The sequence below is a fragment of the Malus domestica genome, chromosome 10 (assembly GCF_042453785.1).
Source record: "Malus domestica chromosome 10, GDT2T_hap1".
Taxonomy (NCBI): domain Eukaryota; kingdom Viridiplantae; phylum Streptophyta; class Magnoliopsida; order Rosales; family Rosaceae; genus Malus; species Malus domestica.
Genome location: NC_091670.1, coordinates 19,802,446 through 19,815,679, shown reverse-complemented (window position 1 = coordinate 19,815,679; position 13,234 = coordinate 19,802,446). Strand labels below are relative to the sequence as shown.

Genomic DNA, 13,234 nt, shown 5'->3' with positions numbered 1-13,234 from the left:
CCGTGCTCTCAATCTTGGCTCTCCTCCCCCACCATCTTCACCGTCTCTCTCAGATTCAATCAAACAAAGAAAGCCGCCATAAAAAGTGAACCAGAAGAATCGAAACTCCGAGAGTGCAACATCGTCAGGATCAGCCATGGTGTTGGATCTAATCGCACCCGACATCCGCATCGGTCTCAGCGGCAAGTCCGAGGCCTGCTTTGTAAATTTCTCATCACACCTAACAATCGCACCCAACATCTGCCTGCTCTTCCCCTGTCACCTGGTTGGTGTATACTATAATTGAAGGAACCTGCACATTCTGTCGCCTGGCCCGTTCCGTCAGATTCCTTGTCCGAGCCTTCTCTCATCTCTCCTCTCTCAGTCAGTCGCAGACCCCCAACATTGCTCCAGCCCTAAATATAGCTAACGAATCAATAACTGCCTTGGATGGTTTCCCTGTACGAACATCACTGGCAAGATAATCAGGCAAATAAGAGAGGTCATGCTCACCAAAAGCAAGCACCCCAAGAAGTGAATTCAGAGACCAGCAACGGAGAGCTGCAGAGCATCAAAATGGTCGTGATCATGACCATGATCGAGAAATCCAGATCCGTTATCATCAATCATGTCCTCCAGATCCGTTAACATCGGAAATGCGTGTGGCAGACTGAAGCAACCCGGATTGGGAATACGGGTGGATCCTCTTCCAGATCCGTTATCATCCACAAAACACCAGCTAACGCTGACTGAAGGCCACGTATAGCAGATACGTGTTACGTGGCAGAAAATTAAACGCAAATCGATTACTATCCTACGTCTCCTGTTCCCAGGGCGACAGAGTCGGTGCAAAGGTGGCAGAAGAAGCCTCTGTGTTTCCTATTAAAGCCAGTCCCTAAAACCTCCACTTTCGCTCGTCTGTTTTGCACATCTCATTTCTGTAAACTTAAAGAGCAAATCACAGAAACAGAGTCACAGACAGCCTGAGGGATATCACTCAAATTTTAAGCTTCTTCTTCTCCCTCCCTCTCTCAGTTTTTCGTTTCTCTGAGCTTCTTCAGGAGCTGCAACTCAGAGTTTGAGCCAAATATCACCAAGCTTCACACTCAAGAAGTCAGAGTCGCTGGAGGACCGTATCGCCCATCAGAATCGTGAGATCTAGTCTCATCTCGTCGACAATCAACGGCTGGCAGCAGCCCATGTCGTTCTCAAGCAGGATCTCGTCGCGGCTCAGCACGACCTCCGCCGCTCATCCGTCATCGCCGGTAAAATCCGTCGTCACAGGGACGACCTCCGCCATCCATCTTCGTCCTCCACCACCTCACCACCCTCTACGACTTCACCACCTGCCGTTAAGTCATCCACCACGGGGCCCACGCAAGCACTTGAACCTCATGCAACAACTGCAACTCACGGTCGTCGTCCGTTCTTACGGAAGAGACTCGTTGAAGTGGAAGCGTCCGTTGCTGCAGGATCGCCCATAAGAGTTGCTGCCATTTATGGATCTCTTCTGGATTTCAATTCACAAACATGATGCAATTATGGGTTTGACTAATTTATGTGTTGCTCTCTTCTTAATCTAGTCCGCCGACCGGATGCTGCTGTGTTTAGGTTGCTTCTGGATCAATTTTAAGAAGATTAAGCCAAAACTTAAAGAGGTTCCATTGAAATCAGATGATTTGGAAGATCCAGGATGTAATTATCCGAAAGTTCTTGTTCAAATTCCTATGTGCAATGAAAGAGAGAGTACTATCTAGGTTCTGTCTGAATTTTGGAAAGAAAAAGATGGAACCAGATCATGGGAAGCTCTTTATCGGTGGGATTTCCTGGGACACAGATGAGGAACGGCTCAAGGAATATTTCGGGAAGTATGGAGAGGTGGTAGAGGCTGTGATCATGAGGTATCGTGCAACCGGTCGTGCTCGTGGATTCAGGTTTGTTGTCTTTGCTGATCCTGTGGTTGCAGAAAGAGTTGTCATGGATAAGCACATGATCGATTGTCGCACAGTCATTGTCAAAAGCTGCACAAAAAACCTGTAGGGCCTATCAAGCACCACCCCACACGGTGCCAGAGCAAGCAGTGAGGATACTCATCACCATCTCCTGCGAATACCACGGGAAAAGGAAAAGCTTTTGCAAAGCAAAAGCGGAGATAAGATTATTTTCTTATTATCAATCCTTGTCTGCCATATTCATCAGGATCAAGAAACAGAAAGAAAATCAGAAAGGAAAAGGAAAAGCAGAAAAGAAAAAGAGAAAAGAAGAAAAGCAAAAGATCTTCCTATTATTATGATTCCTTATGTCTGCCAGATGAAAAGACAGAGAGAGTGCAGCAAAAAAAACACAAGCAAAAGCAAGGAATAAACACCCACACTGCAAAAACAAGGAATAAACACCCCACCAGAATGATGTAATTTATTTTCCTTATCTTTCAAATACATCGGTATAAACCCCATCAGAGGGTAATATGTATAAACCCCATCAGAGGGTAATAACAGTAAAAAAAAAAAAAAAAAAAAAAAAAAAAAGGGCAAAGCCCAAAATAAATGGGCTGGCATGTTGTGGAGGGCGGAGGCCCATAAGCCTAAAATAGCTCCAACCAGGCGATCAAAGGCGATCAAAAGTACGCCCAGTACTCAACAATTATTCAACAACCTGCCACTATTATCACCAACCAGGTGACCAAAGGTACGCCCAGTACTTCACAATTATTCGGCAACACACCGCTATTACCACCAACCAGGTGATGAAATGTACAACTCATACTCTAATATCAGTTGGCAACTAGCCATTCATGCCACAAACCAAGTGATGAGATGTACAACCCGTACTCTAATTTGGCAACTAACCATTCATGCCACCAACCAGGTGATGAGATGTACAACCCGTACTCTAATTTGGCAACTAGTCATTCATGCAACCAACCAGGTGATGAAATGTACAACCTGTACTCCCCTTCATGCCACCAACCAGGTGATCAAAAGTACGCCTAGTACTCCAAATTATACATGAACATTACTCATGTCATACATACACATTCATGAGCATTACTCATGACAATCATACATAAACATTCATGACCATCATTCATGTCAACACTCATAAGCATCACTCCTATTAAAATTCATGAGCATCACTCATGACAACATCCATGAGCATCACTCATGTCAACATTCATGAGCATCACTCATGTCAATCAAACATTCATGAGCATCATTCATGTCAAATCAGCTTCAAAAGCTTCATTTACAAAGCTCTAGCTTCAAAAGCTTCATTTACAGAGCTCTAGCTTCAAAAGCTTCATTTACAAAAGCTCTAGCTTCGAAAGCTTCATTTACAGAGCTCCAGCTTCAAAGCTTCACTTGCAAAGCTTCACTTACAAAGCTTCAGTGCAAGGTATACAAATACCGCCTTAGAACAACCGCCACTTCGGCCCATACATGGATCCAATTTGAAGTCTCCAGCCAACAGACTCTATTGACCGAAGACTTGGGGGACTACATTATGTACCATATATTGGGCCTCAAATGGGCCTCATGAAAAATACTTGGGGGACTTAGCCCATTACTTATGTATTGAGGAGCGAGCCTTTATTCTATAAAAGGGACTCCCTCACTTTCACTAGAGAGCACCCATTGTTCATGTACTGAGGAGCGAGCCCTTATTTTATAAAAGGGACTCCATCACCACCATTAGAGAGCATCGTTGCCTACTGAGCAACCGCCTCGCCACGAGCATCAACTCTAGCCCATCATTTATGTATTGAGGAATGAGCCCTTATTCTATAAAAGGGACTCCCCCACCATCATTAGAGAGCAACGCCGCTAGCTGAGCCACCACTTCACACCGAGCATCATTCCTAACCCATCACTTATGTATTGAGGAGCGAGCCCTTATTTTATAAAAGGGACTCCCTCACCATCATTAGAGAGCATCGCCGCCTACTGAGCAACCGCCTCGCCGCGAGCATCAACTCTAGCCCATCATTTATGTATTGAGGAACGAGCCCTTATTCTATAAAAGGGACTCCCTCACCATCATTAAAGAGCATCAACTCTAGCCCATTATTCATGTATTGAGGAGCGAGCCCTTATTCTATAAAAGGGACTCCCTCACCTTCAAATGCCGCAAGCCGAGCCAACCAAGGCAACATAAGCCACGAGCTGAGCAGTCTCGCAGCGTGTGCTACTTCTAGTTGAGCGTCATTTCAGATTGAGCACTGCCTCATATCGAGCATCAGTTCAAGACAACATCTAGTTACTTCGGCCCACACATGGACTGAATTTCAAGTCTCCAGCCAAAAGACTCTCTTGACTGAAGACTTGGGGGACTACTGTTTATACCATATTTAGGGCCTTGTATTTAGACCTCGTATAAATACTCGGGGGACTTAAATGTAATTATGTAATAAATGAAGGGGCAAATACGTAATTAGGGGAGGAGCCCTTATTCTATAAAAGGGCCTCCTCACCCTTACAAACCTTAGGTGACTCCTAGCTAGAGCAAAGCTCTCACACTCTCTCCCTCACTTCTCAGAGAAATACAATACAATCAGTGTGGACGTAGCCTCAACATTGGGGTGAACCACGATACATCTTGTGTTATTTACATTTTATGCATATTCACGGTCGGATTTACGTTGTTCCAAGACCTCCGGTTTTGTGCATCAACAAAACATACAAGATAACTAGAAGTCCTTGATCTCAAGGCATAAAAAAGAACTTAATGTAGACTTAACCCATCTACAACAATCCTTTGATAAACAAGAAGTTAGAAATAACTTGGGATGCAAGTAATCGGCTTAAAACAAACTTGTTCTACATCTGTCATACATAGATGGTAGTGGCACGCCTAAGCTATTAGTTGGTTTTGATTGTGAGCCTCAAGGCCTACACCTAAGGCCCCATAAAGGCACCTTTCAGAACTAACTTTGTTCTCCTCTTGCAACATTGCGACAAGCAGGAGCCCGACAATCAACCAAAGTGCCAACTTCTGGGGAAGCTATGTGCTTGAGCCAGGAATGCCCACCAGCCAGATTTCCTGCTCGAACACTTTGTAAAATTATCTTGGAGTATATATGGAGTCACTAGATCTAGTAAAAAAAGCAAGGCTCTGCACAATCCCCTTTTGTTTGTCTTCCGCATCATTTGTTCAATCATGTGGTGCATAGAGATTATTAATTTATTATTTTGGTAAAGATGGTAGGGATGATATCTGTAACACTATTGTCCTACTTATAAAAGTGGGTGTTTGGTCACTTCCATGTGGGTCAGAAGTCTGCATCAACAAAGGGGCCATAAGAATGAACAATCAAGAACTTGTACCTGAGCACATGACATGAACTGTGTGGAAGAATACCAATTTATTTAATGATCCCACAAGCTCTAAATTGTTTAACTTACGGTAGTAGAAACATGATTATCTTTGGAAGAGAGTGACTTGTAAGAACCCTGCATTTTAGTATTAGCCCGTGTTTCGCATACGTGCTTTGACATGACAAGTCTGACTAAATTGGATGGGAGTTTTAGTAGTGTTTGGTGGGTCTAGATGCATTTCCTATTGGGATACGTATAGGCTCAGAAGTGCTTCACAGTAAATGTGACTTAAAATCAAATCGTACCCTTGCTAGCCACGTTAAATACTCAAAAGTGATCCGGTCCAGTAGTTCCATCTACGTTTTCTGGTCGAACGAAGTTAGTATGTTGACTTGTATATAAGGCATCTTTCCAGTTTTTACAAGTCCAATATACTTGCAATGCAGTACAAGTTAGCCTCTAGCCTCTGGCCTGGCCTCATGTACCCAATCAAAGCGTCATTTTCGCATGGCCCATGTAATCGATCAATCTCCTTTGGCACTAAACAAGTTGATGAAAGATGTGGTCTAAATTTTCACTAGTTACTTACCAGGTAAGCATGCAAACCAATTACGCAATCCCTCTTAAGGTCTGAAGTTTCCTACAATCATTAAGCACATTTGCACATCCATGTTCTAAGAAATAGGAAGTGCTTAATTAGCTGGCTAGAAAGACTCATATGGAGGAGCTGAGTGAAAATTGCTTCCATGAAGCCACCTACCTAGACCAAGAAGGTCAATTAAGAACTTCAAGAGTGCCCGTGGTTCAAGAACTCGCTCGGCGAGGATTTAAACATTTGCCTGAGAGATTCATAAGGGTGCACCCTGAACACGATTTTGACGTTGTCAACTTATCTTTGCTTAATAATGTCTCAGAAGTCCTACCATCCATAAGCATGGCTAAATTACGAGCCCGATCTGAGTCCACAGACTGGACCCGAGAGCTGGGCGAGCTAGCAAGTGGTGCTAATACTTGGGGTATGCTCATAATCAAGGACCATGGTGTGCCAGGGCATGTTTTAGATGGTGTGAAGGATGTGGTCAAGGAGTTCTTTGGGTTGTCATTTGAAGAGAAGAAAGCAAGCGTTGGGTCGTATGTGAGTGTGGATAACATGGGGTACGGCCGGAACTTTGTGAAGTCGGAAGATCAACTGTTGGATTGGATTGACCGTGTGACTGTGAAAGCAGCTTCTGTTGGAGCAACCCAAGGGCTCCATGTTTGGCCTCAAAGGCCTGCCGATTTCAGGTGCCGTATTTCACCAAAATTTGAGAATTTTTCTATTTTTAGTTTTAGAAAGTGAAAACAAAAGTTAAAAATGAAATAGTTATTAAACAGTTACTTGTAATAATGAATTTAGCTGAAGTGATTTAAGTATTTAGAATAAATTTAAAAAATTCCAAAATTGATAATGAATTTAGCCAAATGATTCAAGCATTTAGTGATTTAGAATAAATCAAATTCTTGATCAGCTCATGGAGTGCTGTAATTGTTAGAATAACTTAACAATATAAAGTGGAAAATATTGCAATGGGTGATAAAGGGCTTGTTTATATATGTGTGTGTGTGGACGCCTTGAAGCAACTTATCTTTAATCCATCGCCCTAACCATTAGCCACAAAAATTTTAAACACTACTCAACACTTTTGTTAAACAGGCATGCTATAGAGCAATACGTTCATGAAGCAAGAACCATCTTGAATGACTTATTGGAAGCCCTTGCCGAAGCCTTATCACTAGAAAAACATGTATTCCTCCAAAATTTTGACCCCAAAGACAGTGAGATCAATGTGAGAGTCAACTACTACCCACCATGTCCTAGACCAGACCATGCCCTCAGTCTAACTCCGCATTCGGATACCAGTGCCCTTACTCTTCTTATGCAATTTAACACCGCCAGAGGACTCCAGGTTTTGTAGGACAAGAAATGGGTGAATGTGTCTTGGCCACCAGAGGCATTGCTAGTGAATATGGGAGATTTGCTAGAGATTATGAGCAATGGAAAGTTAAAAAGCCCATGGCATAGGGTTGTGACCCAAATGCATGTTGAGCGCTTCTCAGTGGCTTTGTTCTATAGTCCATCTCCCCAAACTTTGATTGATCCTATAAGGGATTGTAATTCCTTGAAATATGAGGGGTATGAGAAGGTGGTTGTGGTTGATTATTTGCAACACTTTTATAGAGTTAGTCCTACTGCGGAGAAACAAGCCATCAACTTTTCCAAAAGACCCAAAACCTAATGAGGTGTGTGGGATTTAAAATGCTTTGTTAATGTTGTTATTTTTGTTAACCAATATGTTAGTTTGGAATGTGATCCTTGGTACCTAGCTCGGATTTGATTTGTTTTCATATGCGAATCTAACTAGCACAGGATTCATGCGTATTGCTTTTAATTATTATATGTGCTGCTTGGTTATTATTTGTGTGATTTATAGAGGCAACCATGCCAGAAGCAAATGCAAAAACAAAAAATCATGTGGGGTAGCAAAAATTCGTCTTCTTCAGTCTTGACAAATTTGTACCTACAAAAGACTCAACACTTTTTATCGAGACCAAGGTCACAAGTGCCCCCATGAGGTTTTTTTTTTTTTTTTTTTTTTTTTTTTTTGAGGGGGGGGCGCAATGGATCTCCGATACCTAAGTCAGTGTCTCTGAAATGAGTAAGTGCTTAGGTTTTGTATGCGTAGCATAAAACTTACCAAAATTTGGTGGAGATGAAGACATTTATAGGGAGGAGTGGCCGACCATAAGGTTAGGGTTATGCCATACACATAGAAACATCCATGATTGTGAGGAGATAATATTCCCAATATATTAATTAGGAGATAATATCTTGGGATGATGATAGAAACATCCATGATAGTGAAAGGGATTCCTTATTTGATGGAGTTGATCTTCAATTGGGAATGTATTAAAGATAGGATTCGGTGATTTTTTTTTTGTCAAGATAGGATTTGATGATTAATCCTAACTTTAATGTCTTTAACTTTTCCATGCCACAAGAATGGGAGGTGAGAGTAGTCGTAGTCAACTTCTTGAACCTCCAAGTATGTTGAGTTGTGCATGGGAATAATTGTGTCCTGCTGCCCATTTAATAAGGGCAGTCTTATATTCTTCGGAATAAAGTCCACGTGTCGTGTTTTGGATTTTTAGAATTATTTTTTGCTCCACAATATTCATTGCAGTGAAGATCAAGAAATTGGCTAGTTAGAAGATTGCGGAGGTGAAGTTTTAGATAGTAGCACAATTTTCTTGCTCTTGGTTGTCAAATGAGAAATTAACATATTTTTAAAGATTATTTGTTAAATCTTGGAAATTAATCTACAGAGAATATGTTAATTTCTTTATTTTACTTGTCATTCAAATTCAACCAAGACTAAGATTATTATGATACTTTCTAAAGCTCCGCCTCCTCAATGATCTAAACTTTTCTTTTTTGCTTTTGGTTTAGCCTGCTTTTGCATCTATACAACGAACTTCCTTTAGTATTTTTGCTTTGGCATTTTGCGTGGCAACCATTTCAACTAGATGCATTTAAATTCTAAAATCATGCAAATGACTTGAGGTTGCCTCTTAATATGTCATACTAATTGTGCATTCTAACAAGGCGACCCATAGCCCACATCAGATTCTATCTTTGCTCGGAATTGCTCAGGGTTGTCAACTACATTGCTAAAGATGAACTTGGTACAGAGGAAGAGAAAGAATTGGTAGAGAGAAAACAAGAGAGATTGTATTGATTGATTAGAGAAAATGTATACAACTGAACTTAAGAAAATGATAGCTATACAATCCCTTATATAGCTATATAACCCAATTATAATAATACCCTTCTAAGGGGTGGTTTGGGAGTGAGGTGCTTAAAAAAAAGCACCCATGAAAAAAAGCTGTGAGGATTTTAGGTGTTTGGTAAACTGAAAAAAAAGGGTTATTTTGAAAGCTGCTGTGAGAATAAGCTGAAATCAAAGGAAAAAGCTGAAACTGCCATTTTCAGCTTTGGAAAACTGGCTTTTTTTTCAAAGCACATGGAGCTACAGTGCTCCTTTAATAAAAAGACCCACTATCAGACTGCTTTTTTTTTTTTTTTTCCAAAAGCACTTTTACAAAAAAGTTTACCAAACACTCTGCTGATTTATTTCACAGCCGCTTATTCTCACAGCAGTTTTTTTTCAAAGCACAGCAATACCAAACCAGCCCTAACTATATTTCTGTTATATCAGTTATTACTCCCCCTTCAAACTAAACTTGGAGTATCCAAGTGAAGTTTGAAATAGCCAAGTATTTGACACTGATCTGGATAAATTCTAAAGCAACAAGAGAATGACACTCTTAACAAATTCTAAGGCACCAAGAGAATGACACTCTTGGCAACAAGAGAATGACACTCTTAACACTCTTGACAAGTTCTAAGGCACCAAGAGAATGACACTCTTGGCAACAAGAGAATGACACTCTTGACAAATTCTATGGAATCAAAGAAAGAATGATACTTTCTTAACCATCAAGAAAGATTGACACTTTCTTGAAATCTTGTAATCCAACAAAAAACACTAAATGAAACAGTAGTTTACTTCTGCTCCCGATTCAGCTACTCCAAACAAAAAAAAAAAAAAAACTTCCTTATCATCCATTTCATCCAAGCCTTCGATTCCCATGACCACAAGTATCTCCCAGTGCACTCTCAGCTGCTCGTTTTAGCTCTCCAATTGTTACATGCAATGGCATAACTACTACTTCACCAGGTGGCACCCTCTTGAATTCGATAAAGCACATCATTGTATACATCAACTCCTCAACTCCAGGAAATAGAGTTGCTGATTGCAAAGACTGAGTAACTATCTCTTTCCCAGGTTCTGAGACCTTAACGCCATCTGCAAGATCATGAACTGTATACTCCAAAACCCGAGTTGCTGGGTTCACTGCACTACACACAATGTGATTCCCAACGATCACATTATTCATTGATTTCAGCACATAATCCAAAAGGCCAGTATCTCCAGTATGTTAAGCAAGCTGCATCTCGCACATCTTGCAGGGTCAACCCTCCATGACCACTCTCTTTCTTTTCTTGCAATGTATTCACAATCACATCCACTTCAAACTCGAGTCTTCTTGTAGGTCATCTGCTATCCATGTCACCTTGTTGAATACCCAAAGAAAAACTCCAACTGATAACGCCATTTTACATACACCCATGTATCTTCAAGAAACCGATTATAAATTCCGAAATCACAAAAAATACAACAAAACCGCCAGAAAACCACACCAAGAATGTAGAGCAGATATCACCTGAGAAGATCTCATATCACAAGGCAGACACAACAAAGAATAAAGAAACTGACAACCTCCTAAATCTGCAAGAGCTTTCCACACTAGAGAAGGGAACACGGAGCAGTGGCAAATATATAACTCAAAGAGCTAATCTGCGAACACTACTAAGAAGAAAGAAATAGACCAAAAATCTTGAAATCACTCTTTGACATTTCGTCAAACAAATAATGTTCAAGAATGCACTTGCCAATTGAGCATGACATTTGAAGAATCGGGGATGTCGAATTTGAGGAGGACATAACTTCACATGAAAATTCTGAGCTGGGCAATATGTCAAACACTTGGACTGCAGTGAACAAGAAGCATATGATTTTGGGAAACAACAAGAAATCGAGAATCCGACCCCTACAACTCTAGCTCCGACTATATCCTTGCCTTCACCGACCAAAACCCACTTGTCTGGTACATCGTTCTTCAAATATCCCAATCCAGATTCGCAAACCCAACTCTCATCCGGACCCAGTTGAAATCGGCGAGGTCGGTGATGACATTTTCTAGGGTGGTGATCACGCATGGCGAGATGTAGTCTTTGAGTGTCAAGTGGGCCGGACTGACCAACGACAACAAACGCACGACGTCGCTCAAAAGTGTCTAAGGAACTTTATAGATCTTCTTGTATCCATGCATTCCAATGATCTGATTGAGATGACTGAGGGTGAGATGGAGATGGGAGTTGGACTGAATGAGGAGAAGGTAATCGTCTAGAAACATCTTGCTCTTGGAACCCGGCAAGAACAAAGCCCTTCAAGAAACAGAGCCGCCTGGAACACGCTGGTGGCACCAGGGATCTCCAAAAGAACGATCCTTCTCAGCGGATTCACATCCACAAAAAATTGAGTAAGAAATTGATTTTGCTTCCTTCTCCGATTCGGGAATAAGAGAAGAAGGAAACACCGAAGAACTTAGACGAAAAATTCAAGAAAATCTGAAGAGAAAATAAAACTAGAAAGAGAATTCTAATAAAAATAAATAAAAATTCGGAACCACCAGAATCAATGGCGTAAGCCTGGTGGCTCTGATACCATGTCAAGTACATTGCTAAAGATGAACTTGGTATAGAGGAAGAGAAGGAATTGGTAGAGAGAAAACAAGAAAGATTGTATTGATTGATTAGAGAAAATGTATACAACTGAACTTAAGAAAATGATAGCTATACAATCCCTTATATAGCTATATAACCCAATTATAATAATAGCCTTCTAACTATATTTCTGTTATATCAGTTATTAAGGGTGAGCTCCCATCAGTTACTAAGGTGGTCCTCTGTTTCGAGGCGAGCCTTGTATACAAAATTTCCAAGCTTTGGTGGATATGATCTGAGCTCGTATGTTATGGCAAGGACACCTTCTTTCTATGGCTGGTCGTATTACTGTACTCAAATCGGTGGTGGTAAGCATGTTATCTCATAGCTTTTCAGTTTATGCTTGGCATTCTTCTGTCCTGACTTAAGTTCGGAATTGGGCTCGTAATTCTATTTGGTCAAGTTGGGTGCTGATACAAGTGATTTTTTCACTATTGCTTGAAAAAAGTGTTGTGCGTATAATGAGGGTGGTTTAGGTATTCGAAACTTTGTAGCTCTTAATCTAGCTTTTCAAATGAATTTTTTATGGGACACTAGTGAATTCTAATATGGCTTATTGTATTTTTTTCGGAGGAGATTTTTCAATAATTTGGGTCATCCTTGTTCGTCTCGTCTTACAAGTGTTCTTCGGTATGGCCTAGGCTATGTCCCTTATATTCGGCTATCCCTGATGGGTCAAAATGGATTATTGGTTTGGGTGGTCAGGTGAAATTTTGGCATTCAAAGTGGTTGGATGTGCTGATTTCCGATCAATTGGGACTTCTTCTGCCTATTTCTAATCGTTTGCATGCTTTGGTCTCAGATTTTATTTTGGATGGCAGCACTGATGGGAATCTTTCAGTTAAGCTTGCTTATGATTTTTAGCGTAGTCGTCAACCTCATGTTCTTTAGGATCGATGGGTTTGGCATCCTTGCTTTCGCTCACGTAATTGAGTAATTTTATGGAAATGTTTGCTTGGTAAACTTTTGACTGGTGGTATGCTTCAAGGTACAGAGGTTTTATGTTGGCTTCTATGTGTTCCTTTTATGGTTCTATTGGTTGATCATCTCTTTCTTTAGTGTGCTTTTGCACGACAATTTTGGTCGGCTTGTTTAATGATATGATTTTTACCGTCTACACAAATAGGGTTAAAATCACATAAAATACTTGCAAGAATACAAGGATATTGTAGTATAGATGCTCATGCAAGGTCGTTCTTCTCAATGACTATTTTATTAATTTATGTAGAAACAATTCCTAATTAAATACTTGGAATTAAAATTTGAGAAAGGAGATTTTGAAATTGGGTAATATTAAAAACGAATTTTAATTAAAAACTAATATGATAAAGGAAAAAAATCTTAAATACCAATTTAGAAAGGCACTAGGGTTCCACTATCACCTAGCAATCCTATGAATTTTTACCAATTACTTATGATCTACACATGTCACTTTGAATGTTAGGTTTTCCTAATATATATTTTCCTCGTGATGTTCAAGCAAAAATGTATA

At 40.5% G+C, this 13,234-nt stretch overlaps 1 protein-coding gene across 2 annotated transcripts; it reads left to right on the top strand.

Moving 5' to 3' along the window:
• Positions 1–5,758: 5,758 nt before the first annotated feature.
• LOC103432343 (protein SRG1-like) lies at positions 5,759–12,754 on the top strand. Of its 2 annotated transcripts, XR_001789728.3 has the most exons (3): positions 5,881–6,578; positions 11,885–12,050; positions 12,545–12,754. XR_001789728.3 is itself a non-coding variant. In XM_017331512.3 (2 exons), exons 1-2 carry the CDS (start codon positions 6,013–6,015, stop codon positions 7,247–7,249), a joined length of 828 nt encoding a protein of 275 aa, XP_017187001.1. In that variant the 5' UTR covers positions 5,759–6,012; the 3' UTR covers positions 7,250–7,679. The 2 variants fall into 2 exon arrangements, 1 of the variants encoding a protein (XP_017187001.1); XM_017331512.3 differs by lacking the exons at positions 11,885–12,050; positions 12,545–12,754 and adding an exon at positions 6,988–7,679 and having other exon boundaries at positions 5,759–6,578.
• The last annotated feature ends 480 nt before the right edge of the window (positions 12,755–13,234 follow it).

Coding starts and splice junctions, on each gene's coding strand:
- LOC103432343 (XM_017331512.3), top strand. CDS start 6,013: ATGGAGGAGCTGAGTGAAAATTGCTTCCATGAAGCCACCTACCTAGAC. Junction 6,579..6,987: donor CAAAGGCCTGCCGATTTCAG/GTGCCGTATTTC, acceptor TTTGTTAAACAG/GCATGCTATAGAGCAATACG.